The following is a 26,488-nucleotide window of genomic DNA, read 5'->3' as shown; positions in this document are numbered from 1 at the left end:
ATTTTCTTGGGTGCAGGTAACAAAATTCTCTATTGACTCACCTAAGTAGAAAAGGAATTCATTGGTACTTCTTGGTCAGTACACAGAAGTGATGGATAGGCTGGAAAACCAGGCTCAGAAGACAAAGGGAACCAAGAGAGTGTGTGAATGGCAGACATTGGCATCAGTTCAGTGTTCCACTGCTGTTGGAAATCTAAGCAGTTGATGCTACTACCTTTGAATTTTCAATCCTGATGCTACTGCTGATTTTTTTTGAAATGCTCACACCACCATGTATAGCTTCTCAGCTGTCCTTGCACCTTCGTTTCTTTCCTTCAAGATCCAAAGACCTGGATAGGAATATCTGGTTGCTGAGTTCAGGTCATATGCATCTACACAGCTATTGGGATGCTAGAAGAGGAAATGTATAGCCTCTAGACCTGTGCTTTTCAAAGTGTCATCTGCAGACTGGTGCCAGGCAGTAGAATGATCATTTTTATTTTGTAATGAGGCAAAGAACTCATGCTCTAATGGAAATCAGTTTAGTGCTTTTTCCACTTAGGCAGCTTTGCTATGGAAAAAGTGTCAGTTTAATTAAACTGTGCTACTAAACAGAGCAGCACTTTCCTCGACTTCATGATGGGAGGCTAGGACCTGACATCTGGGGACTCCCCATAAAAGAAGAGCGTTTGGAATCCATGTTGTAAAAAACAAAAAATATCCACCACAAATGGGATCAGGCTGAGTAAGTCTGATGTCTACTATTCTACCATAGAGACATTTTTTACCATCAGGAATGTGTGCGTTATGTGCATCTAGACACCCTCATCTGGCTGGTGTTTCATTGAGTATGGTGATTTTGACTGTTGCTACTCTCTTTCCCACAAGGTTGCTAGCTACCCTCTTGGGAAAGGAAAGTTTGGAGGGGACAGTTTCATGCCCACCCAAGTCAGCTAGTTGAGGCTCTTCACTGTGATGGTGGGCCAGTGACCCTCAGATGACCTTGGAATGGGGTTATCTGTCCATTGTGGGTCCTGCCCTTTTTGTCTTCCATAAGCCAAATACTCATAGGACCTTGATGGAGCAGTTCTTTATCCAGTGGTTCAGGAAATGATCACAATTTATATAGTTGGGGAATGGTGTGAGAAGGAAAGCAAGTATTGCAACTCTGGTTCAGCTTCCTTAGTCCTTTGTATTATACGTAGAGGCAAAAGCCTCACTCTGTAAACCATTAGAGTATGTCTCATGTGAATGCTCCTTGTTCTCTTGCTCTTCCACTTCTCCTTCAGTCCTCTCTAAGATCTTCCATGTTGAGTGCCCCTCCCAGCACCTCCCTAGAGAGCTAATCTTCCCTACAGAATAGTAAAGTTCCCATCTCTTCTTGAGACTTTTGAATTCAGACTCCCCAGTAGTCTGCTGGATGTAAAGGGATTTTCCCTTCACTTTGGGAAGCTCTAGTCTTATGAATGGGGTGGAGAAAAGATAGTAGAGTGCAGAAGAATTTCTTCTTTGGTTCCTAATAACTGAGTACCACTTACCATTTGACATGGTTTGGATCTGTGTCCCTGCCCAAATCTCATGTCAAATTGTAATTCCCATTGTTGGAGGAGGGGCCTGGTGGAAGGTGATTGGATCATGGAGGTGGAGTTCTCATGAATAGTTTAACACCATCCCCTCCTTGGTACTGTATAGTGAGTGAGTTCTCGTGAGATCTGGTTGTTTAAAGTGTGTGGCATCTCCCCACCCTCTCTTGGTCCTGCTCCTGCCATGTGACATGCTGGCTCCCCCTTTGCCTTCGGCCATGACTATAAGTTTCTTGAGACCTCCCCAGAAACAGATGCCACCATGCTTCCTGTATAGCCTGTGGAACTGTGAGCCAATGAAACTTCTCTTTATAAATTACCCAGTCTCAGGTATTTCTTTTTTCTTTTTTTCTTTTTTTTTTTTTTGAGACAGAGTTTCACTCCTGTTACCCAGGCTGGAGTGCAATGGCGTGAACATGGCTCACCACAACCTCCGCCTCCCGGGTTCAGGCAATTCTCCTGCCTCAGCCTCCTGAGCAGCTGGGATTACAGGCAAGCGCCACCGTGCCCAGCTAATTTTTTGTATTTTTAGTAGTTCGGGGTTTCACCATGTTGACCAGGATGGTCTTGATCTCTTGACCTCGTGATCCACCCGCCTCGGCCTCCCAAAGTGCTGGGATTATAGCCGTGAGCCATCGCACCCAGCCTCAGGTATTTCTTTATAGCAATGTGAGAACACACTAATACGCCATCTAAGGGATGAATGATCTTTCAAAGACTACTTGAAAATTGCACAATAGTATCAATATAACCTCACTCCTTATTAAACTAAGCTGCATTCATTGCTTATACATCTTGAGTTTCTGTATGCAACTTCCCATGATGACGGACTATGAATGGTGCCACAGTGATGTTGCTCTTCTCCAAAGCTCAGTGTTCTTCCTGCCTCTAACTCTGATCATGAAGGAAGGGAATGTCTACAAGTTTTAGTTCAACCTACCTTATCCTTCTACTCTGTCTATAGCTGACAAAACTCCAATTCTTATAGATAGATTAACCCTCAAGTAGGTTATAGATACCCTTGTGGTTTGAGAGCAATTCTGTATATCTAAGATAAACTTAGAAGGTTCTGATACTATAGAATAATCTGAGCTGCTTACCATGTACCCCACCAAGAAAAGCTGTGAAAAATGCATGTTAAGTGCTGTGGACTTGAAAACAAGAAGTAAAAGAGGAAGAAAGGAAGGGAAAAGAAGAAAAGAAAAAGAAAAAATAACTCATATTTAGAGAACAAAAGATTATTTCTTTATCTTTTCAAATGTTATGTAGTGGGTAGGTTAGAATAATTGGAGTTTTCTGGTGTAATTAATTTGTAATAGAATGGCAAATATCATTCATCTGTGATTGGACTCATGTTGTAATGACTTATTTTTTCTATGAATAAACTGGAATTTTTTTTTTTTTTTTTTTTTTTTTTTTTTTTTAGATTGTGTCTCACTCTGTCACCCAGGCTGGAGTGCAATGGAGTGATCACGGCTCACTGCAACTTCCACCTCCCAGGTTCAAACAATTCTCCTGCCCCAGCCTCCCAAGTAGCTGGGATTACAGGTGCACACCACCATGCCCAGCTAATTTTTGTATTTTTAGGTAGAGACCGAGTTTCACCGTGTTGGCCAGGAGGATTTTTTACTTCTGACCTCAGGTGATCCGCCTGACTTGGCCTCCCAAAGTGCTGGGATTACAGGCGTGATCCACCGATCCACTGTGCCCTGCTGAAAATCTGTTAACTTTAGTATGTTAAGTGCAGCCTTTTTCCAAAGGGATTTGCATTGGTAAAGAAAAGGAAGGATTTTTTTTTTTTTACCTGAGGCAATCTAAAGACAAGTGGGCTTAGGGCATTCATAGATTTCACTAAAAAGTGATCTTGTTTAGCTTCTATATCCCATAACTCCAGGTTCAAGGGCCTTGTTTTCACTGAGTTGATCTGGTTTAGTGTTTTAAGGTGAAAGCATGGTAAGTTACTATATAAGAAAGGAAAATTAAAGAAGAGTGGGGATGAAGGAGGGAGGTTGATGGTGCATGAGAGAAGAGAGGGTCACATACCATCATCACATCTGAATGTAGGAAGTGGGGAAGGTAAGACTCGGTGATCACACAGCGTGAAATTTCTCCGATGTTTCACACGTATGGAACAAAAATCAATGAGTCACTCAGAAAGCATTTTAATGAATATTATGCATAGAGCAATGGGGGAATTGGAGATATTAAAATGTAGACACACAAAATTATTTAAAAATTCTATATTGTAGGCCAGGCTTGGTGGCTCATGCCTGTAATCCAAGCACTTTGGAGGCCAAGGTGGGTGGATCACCAGAGGTCGGGAGTTCAAGACCAGCCTGATCAACATGGTAAAACCCCGTCTTAAAAAAAAAAAATTCTATATTGTAAATGCTAAAGGCTGAGTAGAAACAAGAAGTGTTAATAGCTCTGAGAGGTTAGTAAATGTGCCTCTAATTCCTCCTTGGAGTCACACCTTGGTTAGGCATTGAAGGATGGGATGATAATGTCAAGAATTGTGAAAGGTCTGAGATTTGACCCTACTTAAAAGCTAACAAGTTAGCTTGCCACAGTTTCATAAACACTGGCAGCAGGTATAAGACCGCCAGATCAAAAAGAAGACTTTATTGCTCATAGCACAGCAAGCAGAATGAGCCAGAATCTTTTTTTTCTTGTTTTGAAAGAGAAATTTACAGAGGGAATAATAGGGGAAAATAAAGAGATCAGGAAGTACAACTTGTTCCTGACAGAGTAGAAAGTGAGAATCCAAATTGGGTTTTGACACAGCAGATGTGTAGCCCAGACAGTAGAGCTGGCTACACACACAATTATCTCTAAGAGGAGGGCTGGCTTCCGGTTCATTCCTTATTCCTCCCCCATGGCTCACTCCTGCTGGTTTTGGTCTCTAGTTTCTATAGAGAGCACTGGTTCAGCTGCTAAATTAAAGATAGTGAATGAGGGATTGTTATCCAAGGGTCTGTTTTTTTCCCAGGGTCATCTTTCCATAGTCCTATGCTGTTCAATACAGCAGCCATGAGCTACATGTGGCTATGCAGCACTTGAAATGTGGCTAAACTGAAATGTGCTGTAAATGCAAAATACACACTGAATTTCAAAGACTTAGTAAAAAAAGGGGGAAATATCTCATTAATACTTTTTATATTGATTACATGTTGAAATGATAATGTTTTCAATACATGATTTTAATAAAATATGAACATTAATTTCAGCTTTTTCTTTTTACTTTTTACTATATGGCTGCAAGAAGTTTTAAATTACATATGTGGCTCACATGTGTGGCTCATGTGATATTTCTCTTGGGTAGATACATTTAAGCAAGAGAGAAGGCTCCTTAAGGTTCTCCTTATTATACTCCAAAGGCTGTGTTATTTATTTCCTGTTCTCTCATGCACCTTGGCTGGGCATGGCCTGGGCCATTGACCTGCATTAAACTGCAGTCCTCCTTGATGTACTCTGCTGCCCCTAACCAGAGTGTTTTCAGACAGGAGGAGCAGGGGTATGGTCAAGACTTACCTCTCGCTGGGTGTGGTGGCTCAGGCCTGTAATCCCAGAACTTTGGCAGGCTAGGGTGGGTGGATCACCTGAGATTGGGAGTTCCAGACCAGCCTGACCAACGTGGAGAAACCCCATTTCTACTAAAAATACAAAACTAGCTGGCATGGTGGCACATGCCTGTTATCCCAGCTACTTGGGAGGCTGAGGCAGGAGAATCACTTGAACCCAGGAGGCGGAGGTTGTGGTGAGCCCAGATCACACCATTGTACTCCAGCCTGGGCAACAAGAGCTAAACTCCATCTCAAAAAAAAAAAAAAAAAAGACTTAACATCTCCTCTCATGACCTGGTCTTCCACTTGCCTTTACAAAGTTTTGCCACTCACTTGGCCACTCACAAATTTTGTAGGTGATTCAGGCTTTATGGAAGGGTCAAAGAATACTAAAGGGAATTACAACCTATGGGGGAAGGACTTTCAAACTGTGTATTGATTGTGCCTTGTTTCCATGGCCTGTGAAAAATGTACTCAGGGATTTAAACCCTTCACAGGGCATCCCTTTGTGCATCCTTAATCTTGTTCTTCCGACCTTGAGTCTTTACCCCTCCAGGAGACTACCATCTTCTAATATCTGTCATGACAATCTGCTACTCATTTTCTTTTTTCTTTTTGTTTTTTTGAGATGGAATCTTATTACGTTGCTGAGGCTGGACTTGAAACCCTGGGCTCAAGTGATCCTCCTGCCTCAGCATCCTGAGTAGCTGGGACTACAGGTGGGTGCCACTGCACGTGGCGTGCTACTCATCTTGTATGAAACTCTACCAGCTACTCACAGAGGATGGTCTTATCTAAGGATATCCACCTCCCCAACCCTGTTCTCCACTCCCTTTGAATGCTGGATTCCTGAGAATACCATGCAAACAACCTATTAATAAGACAAAGTTGAGTTTACTCCTATCGCAGTAAGGGTGAGCATTACCTCAATGTAGTCTTAGCAGCTTCCTTAGGGGAAAGGACTAAGTTGTGACGTTTATGAGGCTTCAGAGACTAGTTAAAAATAGGCCTTTTGTGCAGTGGATTGATCATCATTGGATAAGAATCATGATGTAATAGTTTAAAATTGGTGGACACAACAAGGGGAGATTTTGAGGTGAATGCTTTTAATAGAGTCGAAAGGAATAAATAGCTGTCAATGCTGTCTATTGAATTGAACAGTTTGATTTTCATTTAAACAACTTTCTTGGGGAAGGTTTCTGAAAAAATCTTATTTGCAACTTTTATCCTCTTAGACAATTTTTTTTTGGAATAGTAGTCAAAATTTTTTTCTTGGAATAGTCAGTGTTGATTAAAAACAGCTGAATAGTAAAGTGATGTTAGTAAAGTTACTAAAGTGGGCTGAATTGGAAAGCTATGTTAATGTAGACAGTAAACTGTGTAGATCTAGGTGGTATAGTTCTCACTCAAAGCAAGACATGCCCCCAGTTTGTGTTACTCAGTTTTCAGGGCTCCAGAAGGGTAGTCTTGGTTACTCTATGTCTACAGACATCAGAGTGCACATCAGCTTACCACATGTACACGCAGATATTTCTTGTCCTAGTTTCGGTTTCCCTCAAAACAGAATGTGAGACAAGGATTTGGTTTATTTGGGATGTGATTGTAGGAAGAACAGGAGGGAAGGTGGAAAGTCAGTCAAAAGTGCATGAATGAGCAAGTTACCACTTAGGCAACAGGGGTTCAATCCCTCCTGGAACCTTCTGAAAGACTGACTACCTTGGGGGTAGGAAGTTGGGGTCCTTATCCACCCCCATCCTAGTACTTCTGGCCTGTCCCAGACAGGATGAGCACACTCCTTTAGAGGTTAGCGAACACCCTCAGAGGGCGTCCATTAGCCTGTAAAAGAATCCTCTGTAGGTGGCCTATGGGAAGATCCCAGGGGTATGGGCATGGCAGGTTTAGCACCTGCTATACAGTCCAACATGGTGATAGACCCATAGTAGGTGCTTGATAAATATTTGTTGAATGAGTGAATAAACACATGTTGTTTAAAGATGAGCTTTAGTTCTCAAACTATGGTATAAACTTGATGAGCTAGACCTTTCCTTAACTGCCCCATAATTGTAAGGTTGGTCCTCTCATAATAGAGTTAGCACCTCACAATATTACAGATCCACCTCCTCTGCCCTCTTTTCTCCCTTTAGCCCTGCCAAGAATGAGAAAAGGGTGAATCACTGATCCTTTTAATAGCAATTCCTTTAGTTTCGTGAAGACCGACTGTGAAGACTGGAAATTAACTTGCGAAGGCACAGTTAAGTTCTTAGATGGGAAATACTATCTTCTGCCATCCCTGCTAGTAGAGGTTGGGGAGTTGGAGGATGGGATGACAGGTGTGTTCTTCAATTATAGAGTTGTTTGTTTTGTTGTCCCTAGTTTCGGTTCCTTTTTACTCTGGAAACTATGTATTAACCTAGAGGAATGGTTATCTTGGTAGGAATGTCAGGAATGGCAGCAGGCCTGTGGGTGGCTAGGAGGCTAATTTGGAACAAGTTGGGGTGGGGGAGTAGGTTGCGATTCCTTGAATCACACAAATAGAGGCCAGATCTGCAGTGTGTGAAGACCTTGCTTGGCAAAAGGCAGTGCTAACATCATTGAGAAAGAGTTGATTTAGGCTGATGTGAGCTAAATGTACATGAGAGGGCTCCAGTGACCAGAGATAAGATTTCCAGATATAGGCTGGGTGCAGTGGCTCATGCCTGTAATCCCAGCACTTTGGGAGGCTGAGGCAGGCGGATCACCTGAGGTTGGGAGTTCAAGACCAGCCTAACCAACATGGAGAAACCCCATCTCTACTAAAAATGCAAAATTAGCCAGGTGTGGTGGCACACACCTATAATCCCAGCTACTCAGGTGGCTGAGGCAAGAGAATTGCTTGAACCCTGGAGGCAGAGGTTGAGGTGAGTCGAGATCACACCATTGCACTCACTCCAGCCTGGGCAACAAGAGCGAAACTACGTCTCAAAAAATAAATAAATAAATAAATAAAAAGCCAGATATAAAACATAACAGAAAAAGGACTACTTAATGAGCAAAAATTTATCAAGCACCAACCATATATTAAGTATTGTGCTAATATTACACACCCAGCCACAACACAATAAAACTACATTGGTATTGAACTAGGGATTACTAGTTAATTTATTTATTATCTGTTACTTTCTTTGGGACTAATGTGGGGGAAACCAAATTTTCTACTTTAGTGTATAAAATAAGAGAAGAAATGTTAAAAGATACTGTTATGGACTGACTGTGTCCCCCACCCCCAGATTCATTTGTTGAAATCCTAACTCTCAATGTAATGGTATTAGAAGGTGGAACCTTTTGGAAGTGATTCAGTTTAGATGAGATAATGAGGGTGGAGACTTCATGAGTGGAATTAGTGCCCTTATAAGGAAAGACACAAGAGTTTGCTATGTCTCTCCCCTCCTACCATAAAATGAGAAGACAGGCTTTCTGCAAATCAGGAGGAGAGTCCTCACCAGACACCAAATCTGCTTGTGTCTTGATCTTGAACTTCTCAGCCTCCAGAACTGTGAGAATTGTTTGTCATTTAAGTCACCCAGTCTATGGTATTTTTATTATAGCAGCCTCAACTAAGACAGACTCTTCCAAGAAATGTTAAAACCAGGACAAAAATGAAGTGAACACTTATAAAATACCTTATTTATCAAATTAATTACTAAGGGAACCAGTAAGACTTTACAACCAGTTCAAAGGATAATTCAAAGAACACATCAAAAACGCTTACACAGAAAAAAAAATGCTTACATAGATTCAGAAATAGATGCAAAACTGCTTGATGTCTATTCCATTCCATTGACACAATTTATTTGCATTTCTATATACATGAATTATTTAAATTATTATCTGTTTTTTTTCTACAACATACAGAGTTGTAAAATAGTTTGAAGGCATCAAAAGGCACAAAGCAGACTGGGTGTGACGGCTCACGCCTGTAATCCCAGCACTTTGGTAGGCTGAGGCGGCAGATCACCTGAGGTCAGGAGTTTGAGATCAGTCTGGCCAACATGGTGAAACCTTATCTGTACTAAAAATACAAAAATTAGATGGGCATGGGGGCACATGCCTGTAGTCCCAGCTACTTGGGAGACTGAGGTAGGAGAATTGCTTGAACCCCAGGAGGCAGAGGTTGCAGTGAGCTGAGATCACGCAACTACACTCCAGCCTGGGTGACAGAGTGAGACTAGGTCTAAAAAAAAAAAAAAAAAAAGGCACAAACCGTATAGAATCAGATAACCTGAAAGAATGTACCAGACAGGACACTCAGAAATATATATATATATATTTTGGTCCATTTGTTTCAAAGTCTTTCACAAGTGCTCCTAACAAAAGTAAAGAAAAGTTTTCTGAGTAGTCTTTCCGGAAGCAGAAAGTAGATTGCAGACTGGCCAAGTCTTTTGAATGAAAAGAAAAGTAGTTTCTTATGGCAACATTATGTACTACCCAGGAGATAAGTGAGGAATCATTTGGGACTGCATCTTCTAAATACAAGAGTACTAATCTATATTGGGGAAAGACAAATTGAAGGAAAATTTGACGAAATTTGCCCCATAAAGAGGAACAGAATCAATTTAGCAGGCACTTCAGTTACAGCATGTTCAGCCACAAATAAAACCTATCGAGGGAAAAAAGGAAGTTCATAAAACATTCTTAATTCAGACTCCCTGGTTCAGATTTCATAATGAATTGTGACATGAAGTGGAAAGAAAATTACTTTTATTTTTTAACAGCTATATTGAGATATAATTTACATACCATACAATTCATCTATTTAAAGTGCATAATTATTTTTTTTGTTATTTTCACAGAATGTAGAATCACAATCACAGTCTAATTTGAGAATATTTTCATTCCGCTAAAAGAAACTTGGCACCCATTAACAGTCACTTCTCATTTCTCATCCCATTACATCCTTTAGCCCTAAGAAATCACTAATCTACACTCTGTCCCTGTAGATTTGCCTATTGTAGACGTTTCCTAGAAATGGAATAATATAATATGTGGTGTTTGTGACTGGATTCTTTCAACTAGTACTTAGTATAATGTTTTCAAGGTTTGCTAATCAGTATTTCATTTCTTTTTATTACTGAATAATATTTCATCGTATGGACATGCCACCTCTTATTTAACCAACTGCCAGTTGATGGACATTTAAGTTGTTTCTACTTTCTGGCTATTATAAATAGTGCTGGTGTGAACATACAGGTTTTTTTATAGACATGTGTTTTCATTTTTTTGAGTGTACACCTAGGTATAGAATTACCAGGTCATTTTTAACACTATATTTAACATTTCGAAGAATTGCCAAACTGTTTCCCAAAGCAGCTGTGCCATTTTATATTCCCACCAGCAGTATATAAGGAGGGTTCCAGCTTCTCCACATCCTCATCAACACTTGTTATTGTCTGTCTTTTTGATTACAGCCATCCTACTAGGTGTGAAATATTATCTTATTATGCTTTTGATTTGCATTTTCCTGATGACTAATGATGTTGAATATCTTTTCATGTGCTTATGGATCATTTGTATATCTTTTTCAGAGAAATGTCTATTCAAATTTTTTGCCCATTTTTAAATTGAGTTATTAGTTTTTCAGTTATTGGATTGTAGGAATTCTTTATACATTAAGGATACCAGTTAGATACATATTTGAAAATGTTTTCTCCTATTTCGTGAGTTGTATTTTTCACTTTCTATTTGTTTTTCTTTATTTATTTTCTGCAAGTAAGTTGTTACACACTCCTTAGTGGACTCTGACGTCTATAACCACTGTCCTACTTCTTTTCATCTTCTTGATGTTGTCCTTTGAAGCATAAAAGTTTATAATCTTGATGAAATCCAAATTATCTATTTTTTCTTTTGTCACTTGTGCTTTTCATGTCATATCCAAGAGATCATTGTCTAACCCAAGGCCATTAAGATATACTCCTATGATTTCTTTTAAGTGTTTGATAATTTTAGCCCTTACACTGAGACTTATGATACATATTAGGTTAGTTTTTACATATAGTGTGAGGAAGTCCAACTTTATTCTTTTGCATGTTGTCTCAGCACCGTTTGTTGAAAATACTATTTTTCCCCACTGAATTGTCTCAGCACCCTTGTCAAAAATCAATTGACCATAAACATAAGGGCTTATTTTTGGACTCTCAATTCTATTCCATTGGTCTATGTGTCTATCCTTATGCCAGTGCCACACTATTTTGATTACCATAACTTTAAAGTAGGTTTTGACATTGGTAAGTGTAAGTCCTCCAACTTTGTTCTTCTTTTTCAGATTGTTTTGATGATTATAAATCTCTTGCATTTCTATGCGAATTTTAGAATCAACTTGTCAACTTCTGGAAAAAACAAAAGCCAACTGGAATTTTGATAGGGAGATCCAAAGATTACTTTTAGACTTTAATGAAAAGATTGCTAAACCAAATTTTTGCTTTTAGGCTTTTGAGTTTCAACCATTCTCATGTAAATTGTTAATAAGTTTATTTTACCCTAGAAGTAAAGTAGATCTGTTAAGATCTTTGCTGTTAGGACATTGGCATTGATTTATATATTCACATTTCACTGATGTGTTAAACCTTATACATCCTCCTTAATTTATTCAGTTTATAATGATGTAGTCGTATAGACTGTATAGAGAGGCAAAGGACAGGAAGAAGGTGATAAGAATTTGTTAAAGAAGTGGTATAACATGGTCTGGTAATGAAATAACCTGTCTTTTGACTGTACATTCATGTTTTAATGTGCTTCATCAAACCAAAGATGTTAAATAGATTGGTAGTTTCACTGAGCTTTCCTCATCATTATGTAAATGGATATAATGAATTTTAATGCCAAAAAATGTTTTCAGGGAAATTAAATTGCTTTTTTATTTAGATGTTACAAAATTGGGAAGTACTGTTTTACTAAAGAGTGTTTTGAATGAACCATTATAATCACTCCCAACTCCAGAAACGAAAATGTATTTGAATAAAAAAAAAGTAGTTATGTTTAAGGGTCTAGGATTATAAACCCAGACGGTATCTCATGGATATGTGGGACTGTGCTTGATTTCACAAAGAAGTTGCCACATCAAATAATTTATTATTGAAGATGTTATAAATTAATCTCAGAGTACAAAAGCAGTTATTGCAGACATAAATATTTCAAAACGTTGTTCACAAGCTGTCAGTCATGATCCTACCAAGAGAATGAGACATTTAAGCTACAAAGACAAACTTAAAATGTCTATGACTCAAACTGGTTTGGCTTTGAAGCAGGTTGGACTTCTAGAACTACTCAAAGAGGAAATGGGGCACAGTGAATCAGGCAGTACTTGGGTCTGCACATATGACTCGGTAATAAAGAGGAATTAACATCTGCAACACAGTGCCTTAAAGAAATCAAAGATTTCAACTGAGTTGGCATTGAACTACTTGGACCTAGCTGGAAATTTGTGATTGGGGGAAAAATGTTAAAAGCGTGTATCCCAGAAGGTAGAGCTATTTGGTATGGTGCAGCTGTAGAGTACAAGACTACCTTGGCGGTATGGCAGCATGAATGACTAGGAAGAGGTCTCGTTTTGAAATCAAGAAGGTGACATGCTTTGCTCAGAACAGGACTTGGGTGCAGCAGGGGCTCAGGAACCGAGGCAATAGGTTCATCATGCAACCTGTTCAAATGAACATCAGTCCTGATAGGGAAGGCTGTACTTCATAAGCACGTTGAGGTCAAGACTTTTTCAAGCATATGGCCTGTGGTGACCCATTTGGTTCTCTCTGTTAATGGAAGTCTTGCCTTGAGTAAGACTAGATAGTGCTAAAAGTATTGGCACATTTATCTGGGTTAGATAGCAGCTGATATTTCTTATTGAGGTAAGCAGAACCTCACTGTTCATTCAAGTACTAATTGGAAAACACTTAGTGATCATTACTGTGTATTAAGTCCTGTGCTGAGATTTGGGAATATGGAAATAAATGGGACCTAGAGCTCCTCATCAGGTGAGGAGACCCACATGCCGTATTTTTGGATGGATGCTGCTACTATTGATTGAGCAAAAGATTAAGGGGGGAAGAGCACGTTTTGGAGGACAAGGAATTTCATTTCGGAGATGTTAAGTTTGTGAAGTCTGTAGAGCATCTAAGTGGAGATGTCTGGTGGGCAGTTGGAATTATATCTGACTCTCAGTGGGGAAGTCCAAATGGGAAGTTTGGATTTGAGAGTCATCATTTAAAGATGATAATTGAAGTCATTGACATCGATAAAGTCACACAAAGATTCTATAGAATAAGGAAGTGAGAAGGATTAGAGTTAAACCCTGGAGAATCCTTCCAGTGCAGCAGTGACATCTGATGAATGCTGTTGTCTGAATACATATTGCTCTCAGACTGGTGAATTTACATTTGAAAAGCATGAATAAGCTTGGAAAAACACATTCAAAAGGAAATTATCACCGCAAATACAGACCCAGAACATTTTGAAAGTAAAAATTTTAAATTCAAGCCAATAATAAAACCGAAAGTGTCTGCGGAATTAGAGAAAGTTTATGTACTAACTATATATAGTAATATAGATAAAGTGATCAGAGTTTCTGAATCCAAAGTAAGCTCTAATAATTTTGATTGTTCTTATGGGAACTATGGGGGATAAAATTTAAAATAAAAACTGTCTTGAATGCATGACTGAGATCAATATAGAACAATCAAGTAACAAAAGAGCAGCTCAAACATAAAAAAGAAGAAAATTAAAAGCTTATCTAGGATCCAGATTTGTTGATATCCTTGACTGAGATTGGTTGAATTGATAAACAGAGTTGTCTCAGTTATCTCTTGCTGTGTAAAAACTCCCTCAAACCTTACTGGATTAAAACAATAACAGTCTACTAGTTCTCATTGATTCTGTGGATTCACTGGGCTCAGCTAGGTAGTTTTTCTGCTAGACATGGTGTTGGCTGTATTCAGCTGGGAGCTCAGCTTGGAATGGAATGTCTAAGATGGCATACATACATGTCTGGCCTCAACTGGAATGGCTAGGAGCTGGCTATGCCTCTATCTTCTCATTTAGTGGCCTAGCCTGAGCTTTTTAATCTATCAGCTGATTCCAGAAACACAAAAGCAGAAATTATAAGTATTCTTAAAGCCTTATAGTTCTTCTAACTCCTAGGAGTACTAGAACATCACTTCTGCCTCATTTGATTGGCCAAAACAAGTCATAAGACCAGTTCAGGAGAAAATAGACTCCACCTCTTGATGGGAGGGGTATACAGGGATAGAAGGATTGTTGGTGGCCACCTTTGGAAATGATCTACCACAAGAGTTGATTTTCATTTTCAACTTGGCTGCAAGTACTACAGTTTTCTTTCTGTGGGACACTGAATAGGATACTATGCTTGATTCTCACTTCCAGGTGAAAACTGACAGTTCCTGATGGCATTGTAGTTCCTATAACTTTCTAATATATTTTGCCAAAAAAGTCTACTGGAAAGGAAGTCCATAAACATTTTTAAGGCCTTATCAAAACAGAGCTTTGACACTAGTTTTCTGTTTCTCTTTTCTTTTCCTTTCTCTTATGCTTACCCGTTTCCCCACCCACCCAGAATTGATCTAAGTCCTGTAATAAAGTTAAGCAATTGTTATATAGTGAAATTCTACAAGTACACCTTCTCTGGTTACATGTAGGCAAGTGTCGGAGGGCTGAGAGTAGAGGAAGAGAAGTCTTTTGCGAGTTATTTTAGGAGTGCAGAGCAGATGATTTTGGTGACTTGATCTGGGCTGGGCTATACCATTCACTGGGTGCTCAAGTGGTGCTAATGACCACTGCCCTGCTTCAGATGTGAAGTAGGTGTGTACCTTCATCAGGAATCTGGAGGTGAGCAACAGCTCCCAAGCAGATAAGGGAGGTTTGAAAAAGAATAAGGTTGAGTTTGTAACACTGCCATTTTTTCTGTGTGCTGAAGAACAGGCAGGGTTTAGTGATCACATAGCTTACAGGCAGATGAAGGATTACGAAGAATGGCTATCAGACGAAAATATGAGTTATACGCTCACAGCCTCTGTTTTTTTCCTGCCTGTGACAAGGTGTTCAGGAAAGGCCTAGGTTAATGAAGGAGAAAGGGAGGGAGAGGAGGAAAGTAGAAAGGGGAGGAAGAGAGAAGTGTAGTGGTTTCTAGCACAGACTGTGATATTTTGGGAAGTGACATATGGGTTGGTTTGTGGAAGAGAGAGTTAATCAAGGGTAGCATGGATGGGAGAGTAACTTGGATAGGATAGTGAAAAATTTCTGGGAATTTTGGGATGCCTGAAAATGGGAGAGGAAAGAGGATTTTAGTAAGAGTTGTGTGCGCTCTATCATTGCATCCCTTAATGTAGGGATTTGGATGGTGCTTCTTTAACAGCAGCACGTCTCAGGCCCACTGCTTTAATGACATTACCTAATTAGGGAATTTTGTACTCCAAATCTTTACTTGGGAACATTGACTTTTTGGGCTATTCTCAGCTTCTTGCTTTCTCCCCGCTCCCCCCCCCCCCCCTTGGCAGTTTACAATGCAATTTGGGGAAAATGTCAGTCTGCTTCCACTCTGTCACAGAAACACAAAGAAAAAGGTTTTCCCTGAATTGTTCAGCTAGAGAATGAGGGAAAGGGTATCCTGGAGGAAAGTGCAAAAGTAATCAAAATGGGAGAACAGAAAGCTGAATACAAAGCTCAGGGGTCAGAGGGCTGGCTTTTTATCACGGTTATCAGCTGTTAAATTCCAGTCAAGGGCTTTTTTCTGCCTCTTTCTTGACCTGGTTTTATCTGACTGCTGTTTTCTTACGGCAATGATTCTTAGTTGCAGCAGGGGAGGCCACAAGTCACTTAGAAAAGTTACATGTGTGATGCTTTTTTTTTTTTTTTTTTTTTTACAGGAGTTGCTAATCATGACAATCATCTTTATTTTGGTAAAAAAAACTTGGAGCCAAAGTTCTTAGTATTCTTCAGCAAGCCCAATGTTTATCCACAAATTATTTCTGGTGCCTACAATGTGTAGATGCTAAAAAGATACTGAAAGAAATACAGAATGAGATCAGACAAGGATCCTAAAATCAAGGAGCATTGTCCAGTGGTTTGAAAAAACATATCTTCAGACAACTATAAAACAAATTATAAAGTATACGTAGAGGAGGTATAGGAAAATGTTTTGAACAGTTATCAGTGTGGTATGTGCAATGTGCATGTGAATAGAAATGGCTGAATGGTAAATTGGAGACAGATCATGAAATCTATAAATGCCAGGGTAAGGAGTGTACTATTAAATTGGAGGGCTGTAAGTAGCTATTGAAGGGTTTTAAAAACTTTTATTATTATTATTATTGTTATTATTATTATGAGACAGAAATTTGTTCTTGTTGCCCAGGCTGGAGAGCAATGGTGCAATCTCTGCTCACTGAAATCTGTGCCTACTGGGTTCAAGTGATTCTCCTGCCTCAGCTTCCCAAGTAGCTGGGATTACAGGTGCCCACCACCAAGCCCAGCTAATTTTTTGTGTTTTTAGTAGAGATGGGGTTTCACCATGTTGGCCACACTGGTCTTGAACTCCTGACCTCAGGCCTCCGAAAGTGCTGGGATTACAGGCATGAGTCATCACACCTGGCCTATTATTATTATTATTTTGAGATAAGTTCTCGCTCTGTCACCAAGGCTGGAGTGCAGTGGCACAATCACAGCTCACTGCAGCCTCAACCTCCCAGACTCAAATTATCCTCTCACCTTCAGCCTCCCAAATAGCTGGGACAGTAGGTATATACCACCACACCCAGCTAATTTTTATTTTTATATTTTGTAGAGACAGGATTTTGCCATGTTACCTTGGCTGGTCTCAAACTCCTGGGATCAAGCAATTCTTCTGCCTTGGTCTCTCAAAGTGCTGGGATTATAGGCATAAGCCACTGTGCCTGGCCTAAATTTATTATTTCTTAATTTTTTTGAAGATAAAGTCTCTCTCTGTCACCAGGCTAGAGTACAGTGATATGATCATAGCTCACTATAACCGCAAAACCCTGGGCCTATGGGATCCTTCCGTCTTAACCTTCCAAAGTGTTGGGAGTATAGACATAAGCCTCTGCACCCAGCTGTATTGAAGTTTATTTATTTATTTATTTAATTTTGTTATTTATTTTTTTATTGCATTTTAGGTTTTGGGGTACATGTGAAGAACATGCAAGATTGTTGCATAGGTACACACGTGGCAGTGTGATTTGCTGCCTTCCTCCCCTTCACCTATATCTGGCATTTCTCCCCATGCTGTCTCTCCCCACCTCCCCACCCCCACTGTCCCTCCCCTATTTCCCTCCAACAGACCCCAGTGTGTGATGCGCCCCTCCCTGTGTGATGCTTATTGAGAAGGATTGTGCCAGGGGCTTCCCATCAACTACTGAATGACATTTCAACTCTCATATTAAATATTCAAAAGGATCTTCTTAATGCGGCTCCCCAGGTCATACCTTCTACTCGCCTTCCAGCTGAATCTATTACTTTGGCGGATCAGACTGGATCAGACTCTCCTGGACTTCAGGGCACCTCACACTCCTTCTGAGCCCCACGGTTTAACACCAGTGTGCTAGACTCTTCTCCATATGCCCTGCTTACAAAATGTTTTGCCATTCCTTAAGGCGCCACTCAGGTCTTTCTTATTTTATGGAACCTTCCATAAATGCTCCAGCCACATTGATTGGATTTTGTTTCTGGAATGGAAATTAAATGGGGCCAGCAATGGGGAGGGGAGGCTGTGAATGCAGGGAAATAAAGAGATTATTTATATGGAAATCTCTCAACAGCTTCCTATATAGCTGAGTTAATCTAATGACATTAATGCTTTGGACATAGGTTCCCAGTGGTACAATTTTCTTCCTCAAAGAGTCTTCCGAAATCTCCTCTGCCCTCCTAGCACAACATTTTGAATTTCTTAATGAAAGAAATGTGGAAATTGACCATGTGGCTACCACAACCAACAAGTGATTTATCCCCACAAACTAGAAAATGCAAATCATGGAGATTGGCTGGGGGAAGCAGGAGGAGAGCAAAGATATCTCATCCAGAAGACAGAGGATCATCAAAGGCTCACAGGCAAATGAGTGAGATCATATATACATAAGAGCAAGTAGTGTCAAGAGGCTATTCTTAGTAACACTTTGCTCAAATGATATCACAATGAATATGCAAATAGCTGCCTGTTATTTCACTGTTTAGAGATAAAACAATTTTCCTCCACTATTCCCCTTTGGATATTCAGGTTGTTTCTAAAGTTTTTGTTAGCATAAAGAACACTGTGGTGGACACCCCTACTCGTATCCATTCTCATACTCTTTTCTATAGTTCATACTTTCCCCCGACCCCCCTCACTATCTAACTCCATGAATACAAGCAAGTTTTTCTTTTCTTTTCTTTTTCTTTCTTTCTTTCTTTTTTTTTGAGACAGCAACTCGGTCTGTCGCCCAGGCTGGAGTGGCAAAATCTTGGCTCACTGCAACCTCTACCTCCTGAGTTCAAGCAATTCTCCTGCCTCAGCCTTCCTAGTACCTGGGATTACAGACACCCACCACCACACCTGGCTAATTTTTTGTATTTTTAGTAGAGACAAGGTTTCACCATGTTAGCCAGGATGGTCTCAATCTCCTGACCTTGTGATCCACCCACCAAACCCTCCCAAAGTGCTGGGATTGTAAGTGTGAGCCACCATGCCTGGCCAGGACTTCTTTAGGTCTACGCCTGCTTAAAAAATTCCCTATAGCTTCATAAGTCCATCAATACCAAGGCTGATCAACAAAAAACTGCAAACTTGACTAATATAAGGCATTATCACACTTACAGAGCCATATTATTATAAATCTATGAAATGTTCTAGCATTTTGAAAATGTGCAAGCCTTATTTCAATAAGTTAATTTGAAACTACTGGGCTAAATAAGGAGCGGGTGTGAGAAAGATGAGAAATAGCTGAGTAAGTGCAAAAAGTCAGAATGAAGTGGACAAAGGGCAATGGTTAATAGTAATTAGCAAATAGCAAAAGCAAAGAAGGATAAGGCGTGCCTGATGATTGTGCTAGAGGTAGCGTGGGCAAAGTGAAAGTAAAGTAGCCAGTTATTCTTCAAGGGCTACTTAGTCAAGCTAACCAGAAGATATGACAATAGTTTGCTCTATGAGCTGAAATCATGAAGGCAAAGGCCAAACATGAAAGTTGTGTTTAAAATTCCCATCAGCTGCGTGACTAACAGAAGATGAGTGATCAAATGAATCACCTTAGGCAGTCGAACAGCTTTACTTGTCAAAACCATTAGCCATGAACCTTTCTTAACAAGGCAGTCACCTTCAGCAATCTGCTTTTCTAAAAGTAAAATAAGCCCCAGATGGCCACTTATTAACTTCAGCAAGACTTGACTCTTCTCACGTTGCAAGACAAAATTGATGGAAAATGGATAAAATCTTACTCCACAATTTATCAGTACAATAGCCTGTGGTTCTGGAATATGTGATATAAAAGATCCTGGACTATTGTTCTGGTATTTAGACATCAAGAGATCGTACTGGGGTGTTCATATGCATCTATTTGTCCAACATCATTTCAGAATTTCTGGAACCACCAAATGGATAAAATGTCTTTACATAATATAAACAGTACACATTTTTTTTCTAATTGTAAAATACTACATGATTATTGAAAAAAGATAACAAAAGGTATAGCAAACTTGAAAGAAGCAGGATCATCCTTTACTTCACCATAATCAATCCAGTTGTCTGGGCCATGTTGGATGTTTTCTTCCTGTTTTTAAAAATGCATTTTTTAGAGCAGAGTTGAGATCATACAACATACAATAGATAAGATCTATATTCAATCTAAAGTTATTTTAATTTATCCACCCAAGACAACCATATGTTATGAAAACTATGATCTGAAACAAAGAAATGGAATGTTTGACAAAATCAGGCAAAATACATAAATAAATAAAAGCAGGCCAGTAACTTCTGTTTTCTGTAATCATTAACTCATCCCTTTCCTTCCTCATTCTGTTTATTAAGTCTTGAATATCCCTGGCTCCTCTCTTCCCTCCCAAGTCTCCTCCTTGAATGTGCCTATCATATTGATTTTTCACTTCTCTATTGTCCACTAAATTCAAGAATTCATTTACATGTAATCTTGCTTGAAAAAATTTTTAAAATGATTTATATGTCTTACTTCATCTTACTTTTTGAGGTCAGGGGACATTTATTATAGTTTTTATACCCATCATCATACGTAGCAAACAGTAAGGAACAAGGTAGGAGCTGAAGAAATATCTAGGGTTGACACCAAAAGTGTTTTAACAAATATTTGTGTGGGGAGGTGTAATAGTTGAATTATCCAGATCTGTGCAGACAAAGAAAAACTGGAGCTGCACCGTTCAATATGGTAGCCATTAACTACGTGACTATTGAGCATGTGAATTGTGGCTAGTATGAATTGAGATGTGCTGTAAATAGAAAGTACATTAGCCATTTCAAAGACATAGTATACAAAAAAAGAATGTAAACTATCTCAGTATTTTTTATGTTGACTACTTGCTGAAATAATATTTTGGACATAATTGAATTAAATAAAATGTATCATTAAAATGAATTTCACCTCTTTTTTATCCTTTTCAGTGCACTACTAGAAAATGCAAAATTACGGCCGAGTGCGGTGGCTCACACCTGTAATCCCTCTCAAAGTATTGGGAGGCTGAGGCGGGTGGATCACCTTAGGTCGGGAGTTCGAGACCAGCGTGACCAGCATGGAGAAACCCAGTCTCTTCCAAAAAAACAAAAAAATTAGCTGATTGTGGTGGCATGCACCTGTAATCCCAGCTACTCTGGAGGCTGAGGCAGGAGAATCACTTGAACCCAGGAGGCAGAGGTTATGGTGAGTGGAGATCACGCCATTGCACTCCAGCCTGGGCAACAGAGCAAGATTCCATCTCAAAAAAAAAAAAAAAAAAAAAAAGTAAAATTACATCTGTGGCTTGCATTGTACATATATTTTGTTGGATGTTGCTGTCTTATATGGTAATGAAATGTAATATTTGAGATCATTCTTTCTATAGGGCAGAGATTCATTGTATTTCCAGATATAGTGTATTTGCATTTCAATGGAGAATAATTGTTTGCATTACTAACAGTTTTCTACAGCTTAACTTCTACCTTTACAGAGTTATAAAATAGCCTAAAGAATGGGATGACAATCAATCAAAGGTCCATACCTGGATAGAACCAGACAATCCTGGGATAGTCACTTGGATAATACCCAGCACTTCACTGAAAGGACACTCAGTAGTCTTTTGCCCATTTCCAAATCTTTGATAATTTTTCCTAAGAGCATCTTTCCATATTCTTTCATTACTGTCCCTTGTGATTATATAGGATCACTTTTTCTTTTGCAGTAAGTATGGACAAACTATACTTGCAAAATTCATAGTTAAGCCAGAAATCAGTGTTTTAGAAACTATAACGTTCCCCAAAATAAGGACAAAAATGTTGGGAGTAAGGCAAATACTTAAAGAATCATATAGAATAGAACCAAACACTCTTGAAATGATTGAAAAAATAGTGAAAATAAGTAATTGAATTTTTTCGTGACTCCTTAGCTTATCATACTGTTGTAGAATGGGTGGAAACTATGTCCTTTTCTACTATTTAAGTAGTCATAAACAAAGCCTGGCTATTGGTTGACTGGATTTAGTGTAAATCCTCCTTCCCTCATTTTTGATTAATCAAACTGCCATTCCTTATTTATTTATTTAAATTGACAAATAATTGTATATATGTTTATGGTATATGGCATGAGTTTTTGAATTATGTCTACATTGTGTGGAATGGCTAAATTGCGCTAATTAATGTATGCATTACCTTAAATGTTTATTTATTTGTGATGAGAACACAAAATCTTCTCGTAGCAATTTTCAAGTATACAATATATTGTTGTTAACTACAGTCACCATGTTGCACAATAGATCTCTTGAACTTATTCCTCCTGTTTTAACAGAAACTTTGTACCCTTTGACCAACCTCCCCAGTCCCCCACCCACAGCCCCTGATAACCACCATTCTGTTCTCTGCTTCCATGAGTTCAACTTTATTAGATTCCACACTTAAGTGAGATCATACAGTATTTGTCTTTGTTCTTGCTTTTAAAGGAAATAAATTCTTCTCCTGTTTAAATCAAAGGGATTATTTGTGGTTTTTGGGTCTGTTCATTCTGCTATGGAGATTAACAAATATTAATTAGTGGATGCCTGCTGGGAAGTGAAACTCAAAACCAATGAAGTGATTAACTAAAGTTCAACTTGTTGATTTTCATTTCTAATACTATACACACACACACACACACACACACACCCCATGTGTGTGTTTCTTTAAATTATTAACTTAAACACCTTAGTCCAAAAAAGATTAAAAAATGACTGAAAAGGGATTACAGAGATGACTTTTGCTTCAAATATTTAAAAAACTATCCAAAATTTAAAGTAGATGACTATCCCTCAAAGTTAGTTGCTCCGAGCTTGACTGGACATTTGGGACACGTTTCTGATACTCTGGCTCAGATCAGAGCAGTTCCAAGAGGTTTAGTGGCGGTGGTGGGGGTTCGGTGAGAAGGGGGCAGGCAGGTCTAGATCTGACCCTTACCCCAGCACACCCCCTTTCCTGTGTGCCTTGGACTCCAGTGTCAGTTCTTCTGCCCAGGAAGGTTATGGAATTGAGGGCAAGTGTTTGCATTATTGATGAGGGTACAAAGGACTCCAGAAGTTTTGAGTCTTGCTTTTCTGCTTAGCCTTACAGGGTCAGGCTTTCATGCAGAAATGGCCTGAAAATTCTCCACTGTTTTCATCACTGCAACGTTTTTGAAGTGTGTTTTAGATAACAGAAAACTAAATATAGGCTGGGTGCGGTGGCTCACCCCTGTAATCCCAGCACTTTGGGAGGCCGAGGCGGGTGGATCACGAGGTCAAGAGATCGAGACCATCCTGGTCAACATGGTGAAACCCCGTCTCTACTAAAAATACAAAAAATTAGCTGGGCATGGTGGCACGTGCCTGTAATCCCAGCTACTCAGGAGGCTGAGGCAGGAGAATTGCCTGAACCCAGGAGGCGGAGGTTGCGGTGAGCCGAAATTGCGCCATTGCACTCCAGCCTGGGTAACAAGAGCGAAACTCTGTCTCAAAAACAAAACAAAACAAAACAAAAACAAAAACAAAAACTAAATATAATTCTCAAAGCTTATTTTGTTTATGGTTAGAGTACACAAACAATTTTGCAAAAATTACAATTACATATATTCTACTTGCTACTGAGACTGTATAACATTGGTGGGGATAGGCTGGGCGTGGTGGCTCACACCTGTAATCTCAGCACTTTGAGAGGCCGAGGCGGGCAGATCACGAGGTCAGGAGTTCGAGACCAGCCTGGCCAACATAGTGAAACCTCGTCTCTAATAAAAATACAAAAATTAGCCGGGCATGGTGGTGGGTGCCTGTAATTCCAGCTACTCAGGAGGCTGAGACAGGAAAATTGCTGAAACCCAGGAGGCAGAGGTTGTAGTGAGCTGAGATCATGCCATTGCACTCCAGCCTGGGTGACAGAGCAAGACTTCATCTCAAAAAACAAAAAAACGACACAAAAACATTGGTGGGGATAAGAGATATTATGTGTTTTTTTTTTTCTAAAAGTATCTACTTAATGCACTCTTTTAATTTTTATTTCAATAGTTTTTGGGGTACAGGTGGTTTTGATTACATGGGTAAGCTCTTTAGTGGTGATTTCTGAGATTTTTGCTGTACCTGTCACCCAAGCAGTGTACACAGTACCTAATATATAGTCTTTTATCTCTCACCCCCTAACTCCCCCTGCACAGTTCCCAAAGTCCATTTTGTCATTCTTGTGCCTTTGCATCCTCATAGCTTACCACCCACTTATAAGTGAGAACGTACGATATTTGGTTTTCCATTCCTAACTTAACTTAGAAAAATGGCGTCCAGCTCTATCCAAGTTGCTACAAAAGACATTATTTTATTCCTTTTTATGGCTGAGTAGTATTCGATGGTATACATATACATTTTCTCTATTCACTTGTTGGTTGATGGGCACTTAGGTTGGTTACATATCTGCAATTGTGAATTGAACAAACTCTCTTTTAATAGTCAGTTTTGCTGTCAATCTCTTTCCCTATTTAATTACTTGAACTATTTGACTCTGAGGATCTGACCATGAGCATCTCCTGAGAAGTGCTCCAGCAGAGTGAAATCTTGAAAGCCATTCACAAAAACGTTGTTAAGAAGTGGCTTGAGCCCTTCTCTGAGCTGGCAGAAGTCAATGAGAATTACAATAAATTCTGTGAAGCATTCTCTAACGATCTGAAGCTTGGGATCTATGAGGACTCCATTAACCAGGGAGGTCTGTCTGAGCTGCTGTGCTATCACACCTCCCAGCCTGAAGATGAGATGATGTCTCCATCAGAGTATGTCTCTCATGCGAAGAACGCACAGAAGTCTATCTATTACATCAGTGGTGAGAGCAGGTAGACACCTCTCAACGCGGGGCTTTGAGGTGGTGTACTAGACCAAGCCCACTGATGAGTACTACGTGCAGCTGCTCAAGGAGTTTGATAAGAAAAGCCTGGTCTCCATTACCAAGTAGGGTCTGGAACTACATGAGGATGAGAGAAGAAGAAGAAAATGGAGGAGAGCAAGACAAAGTTTGAGGACCTCTGCAAGCTCATGAATGAAATCTTAGATAAGAATGTTGAGAAGGTGACAACCTCCAATAGGCTTGTGTCTTCACCCTGCTGCATTGTGACCAGCACCTACAGCTGGACAGCCAATACAGAGTGAATCATGAAAGGCCAGGCACTTGGAGACAACTCTCTAATGGGCTACAATGGTGGCCAAAAAGTACCTGGAGATCAACCTGACCACCCCATTGTGGAGATACTGCAGCAGAAGGCTGAGACAGACAAGAACGGCAAAGCTGTCAAGGACCTGGTGCTGCTGTTGTTTGAAACGGCTCTGTTCTTTTCTGGCTTTTCCCTTGAGAATCCCCAGACCCACTCCAACTGCACCTATGCATGATCAAGCCAGGTCTAGGTACTGAGGAAGATGAAGTGACAGCAGAGAAATCCAGTGCTATTGTTTCTGATGAGATCCCCTGCTTGAGAGGAAGGAGAATGGATGTCGCGTGGAAGAAGTAGACTAGCAGTTTATATTTGGAAACCTTGTGCCCTTGTGTAGTGTCCCCATGGTTCCTTGAGTGGCTCTGTCCCACAATCTTGAGTGGCCTTATCGCACCTGGCTCCCTCTGCTGCTGCCTAGTGTTTTTCTCTCCTGTCCATGTCTAAGGCAGGAAACAAGAGCCTTACACCCCATTCTCTTTCTACCTTTATAACAGGATATTGGATGTCGTGTGTTGTGCTTTTTTGTTTATTTTGTTCCGAAATGAAAGTATGCCAAATAAAGTTATGCCTTTTTTATGTGGGAAAAAAAACACTCACCTGTTCAGTGGGTTGTTGTTTGATTTTCTTGATGGTAGCATTTGTAGCACAAGCATTTTAAATTTTGATGAAGTCCAATTTATCTGTTTTTTTCTTTTGTTACTTGTGCTTTTGGTTGTGCTTAGACCTTGTCACATCTAAGGACCCATTGTCTAATCAAGTAACTAGCTTTCAGTGTCTCCTGAGAAGATGGGCCATAGAAGAGGCTGAGTAAAGACTTGCGTATGTGATTGCATGTGCATTTTAAAAAATAGACTATCTTTAGAGCAATTTTCATTTTACAGCAAAATTAAGCAGAAATTTTAGAATTTCATATGCCCCCTTCCCTTGCACCACATCTGGCCTCCTCCATTACCAACATCCCACACCACAGTGGTGCATTTGTTACAATTGATGAACCTACATTGGCATGTCATTATCACCCAAAGTATAGTTTGCATCAGAGTTCGCTTTTAGTGGTGCCCATTGTATGGGTTTGGACAAATGTATAATGATATAGATCCACCATTACAGTATCACACAGAATACTTTCACAGCCCTATAAATACTCTGTGCTTTGCCTATTCATCCCTCCCCCTCCCCAACCCCTGGAGACGACTGATCTTTTTACCATCTCCATAGTTTTACCTTTTCCAAAATGTTATATAGTTAAAACCATACAGTATGTAGACTTTTCAGATTGTCTTCCTTCACTTAGTAATATGCATTTAAGGTTCTTTCCTGTATTTTCATAGCTTGATAGTTCATTTCTTTTTAGCATTAAAAAATATTTCATTGTCTGGACATATCACCATTTATTCAGCTACTGAAGGACATCTTGGTTGCTTCCAAGTTTTGG

The 26,488-nt window shown here is 39.7% G+C and overlaps 1 protein-coding gene and 1 pseudogene across 1 annotated transcript in view; both read left to right on the top strand.

Moving 5' to 3' along the window:
* The window catches only part of CTPS2 (CTP synthase 2), a 229,871-nt gene extending 207,538 nt beyond the window's left edge, over positions 1-22,333 (top strand). Inside the window, exon 19 of the mRNA XM_074391693.1 lies at positions 20,778-22,333. Within this exon, the coding sequence (XP_074247794.1) occupies positions 20,778-20,946 (169 nt within the window). The 3' untranslated portion in view covers positions 20,947-22,333. The remainder of the gene's footprint in view (positions 1-20,777) is intronic.
* A 2,016-nt stretch (positions 22,334-24,349) lies between these two features.
* Positions 24,350-25,355, top strand: LOC101051533 (heat shock protein HSP 90-beta pseudogene; annotated as a pseudogene).
* The last annotated feature ends 1,133 nt before the right edge of the window (positions 25,356-26,488 follow it).

This window comes from Saimiri boliviensis, chromosome X, assembly GCF_048565385.1.
Source record: "Saimiri boliviensis isolate mSaiBol1 chromosome X, mSaiBol1.pri, whole genome shotgun sequence".
Taxonomy (NCBI): Eukaryota; Metazoa; Chordata; class Mammalia; order Primates; family Cebidae; genus Saimiri; species Saimiri boliviensis.
The sequence above is the reverse complement of the archived record's forward strand: the minus strand, read 5'-3'. Positions and strand labels throughout refer to the sequence as shown.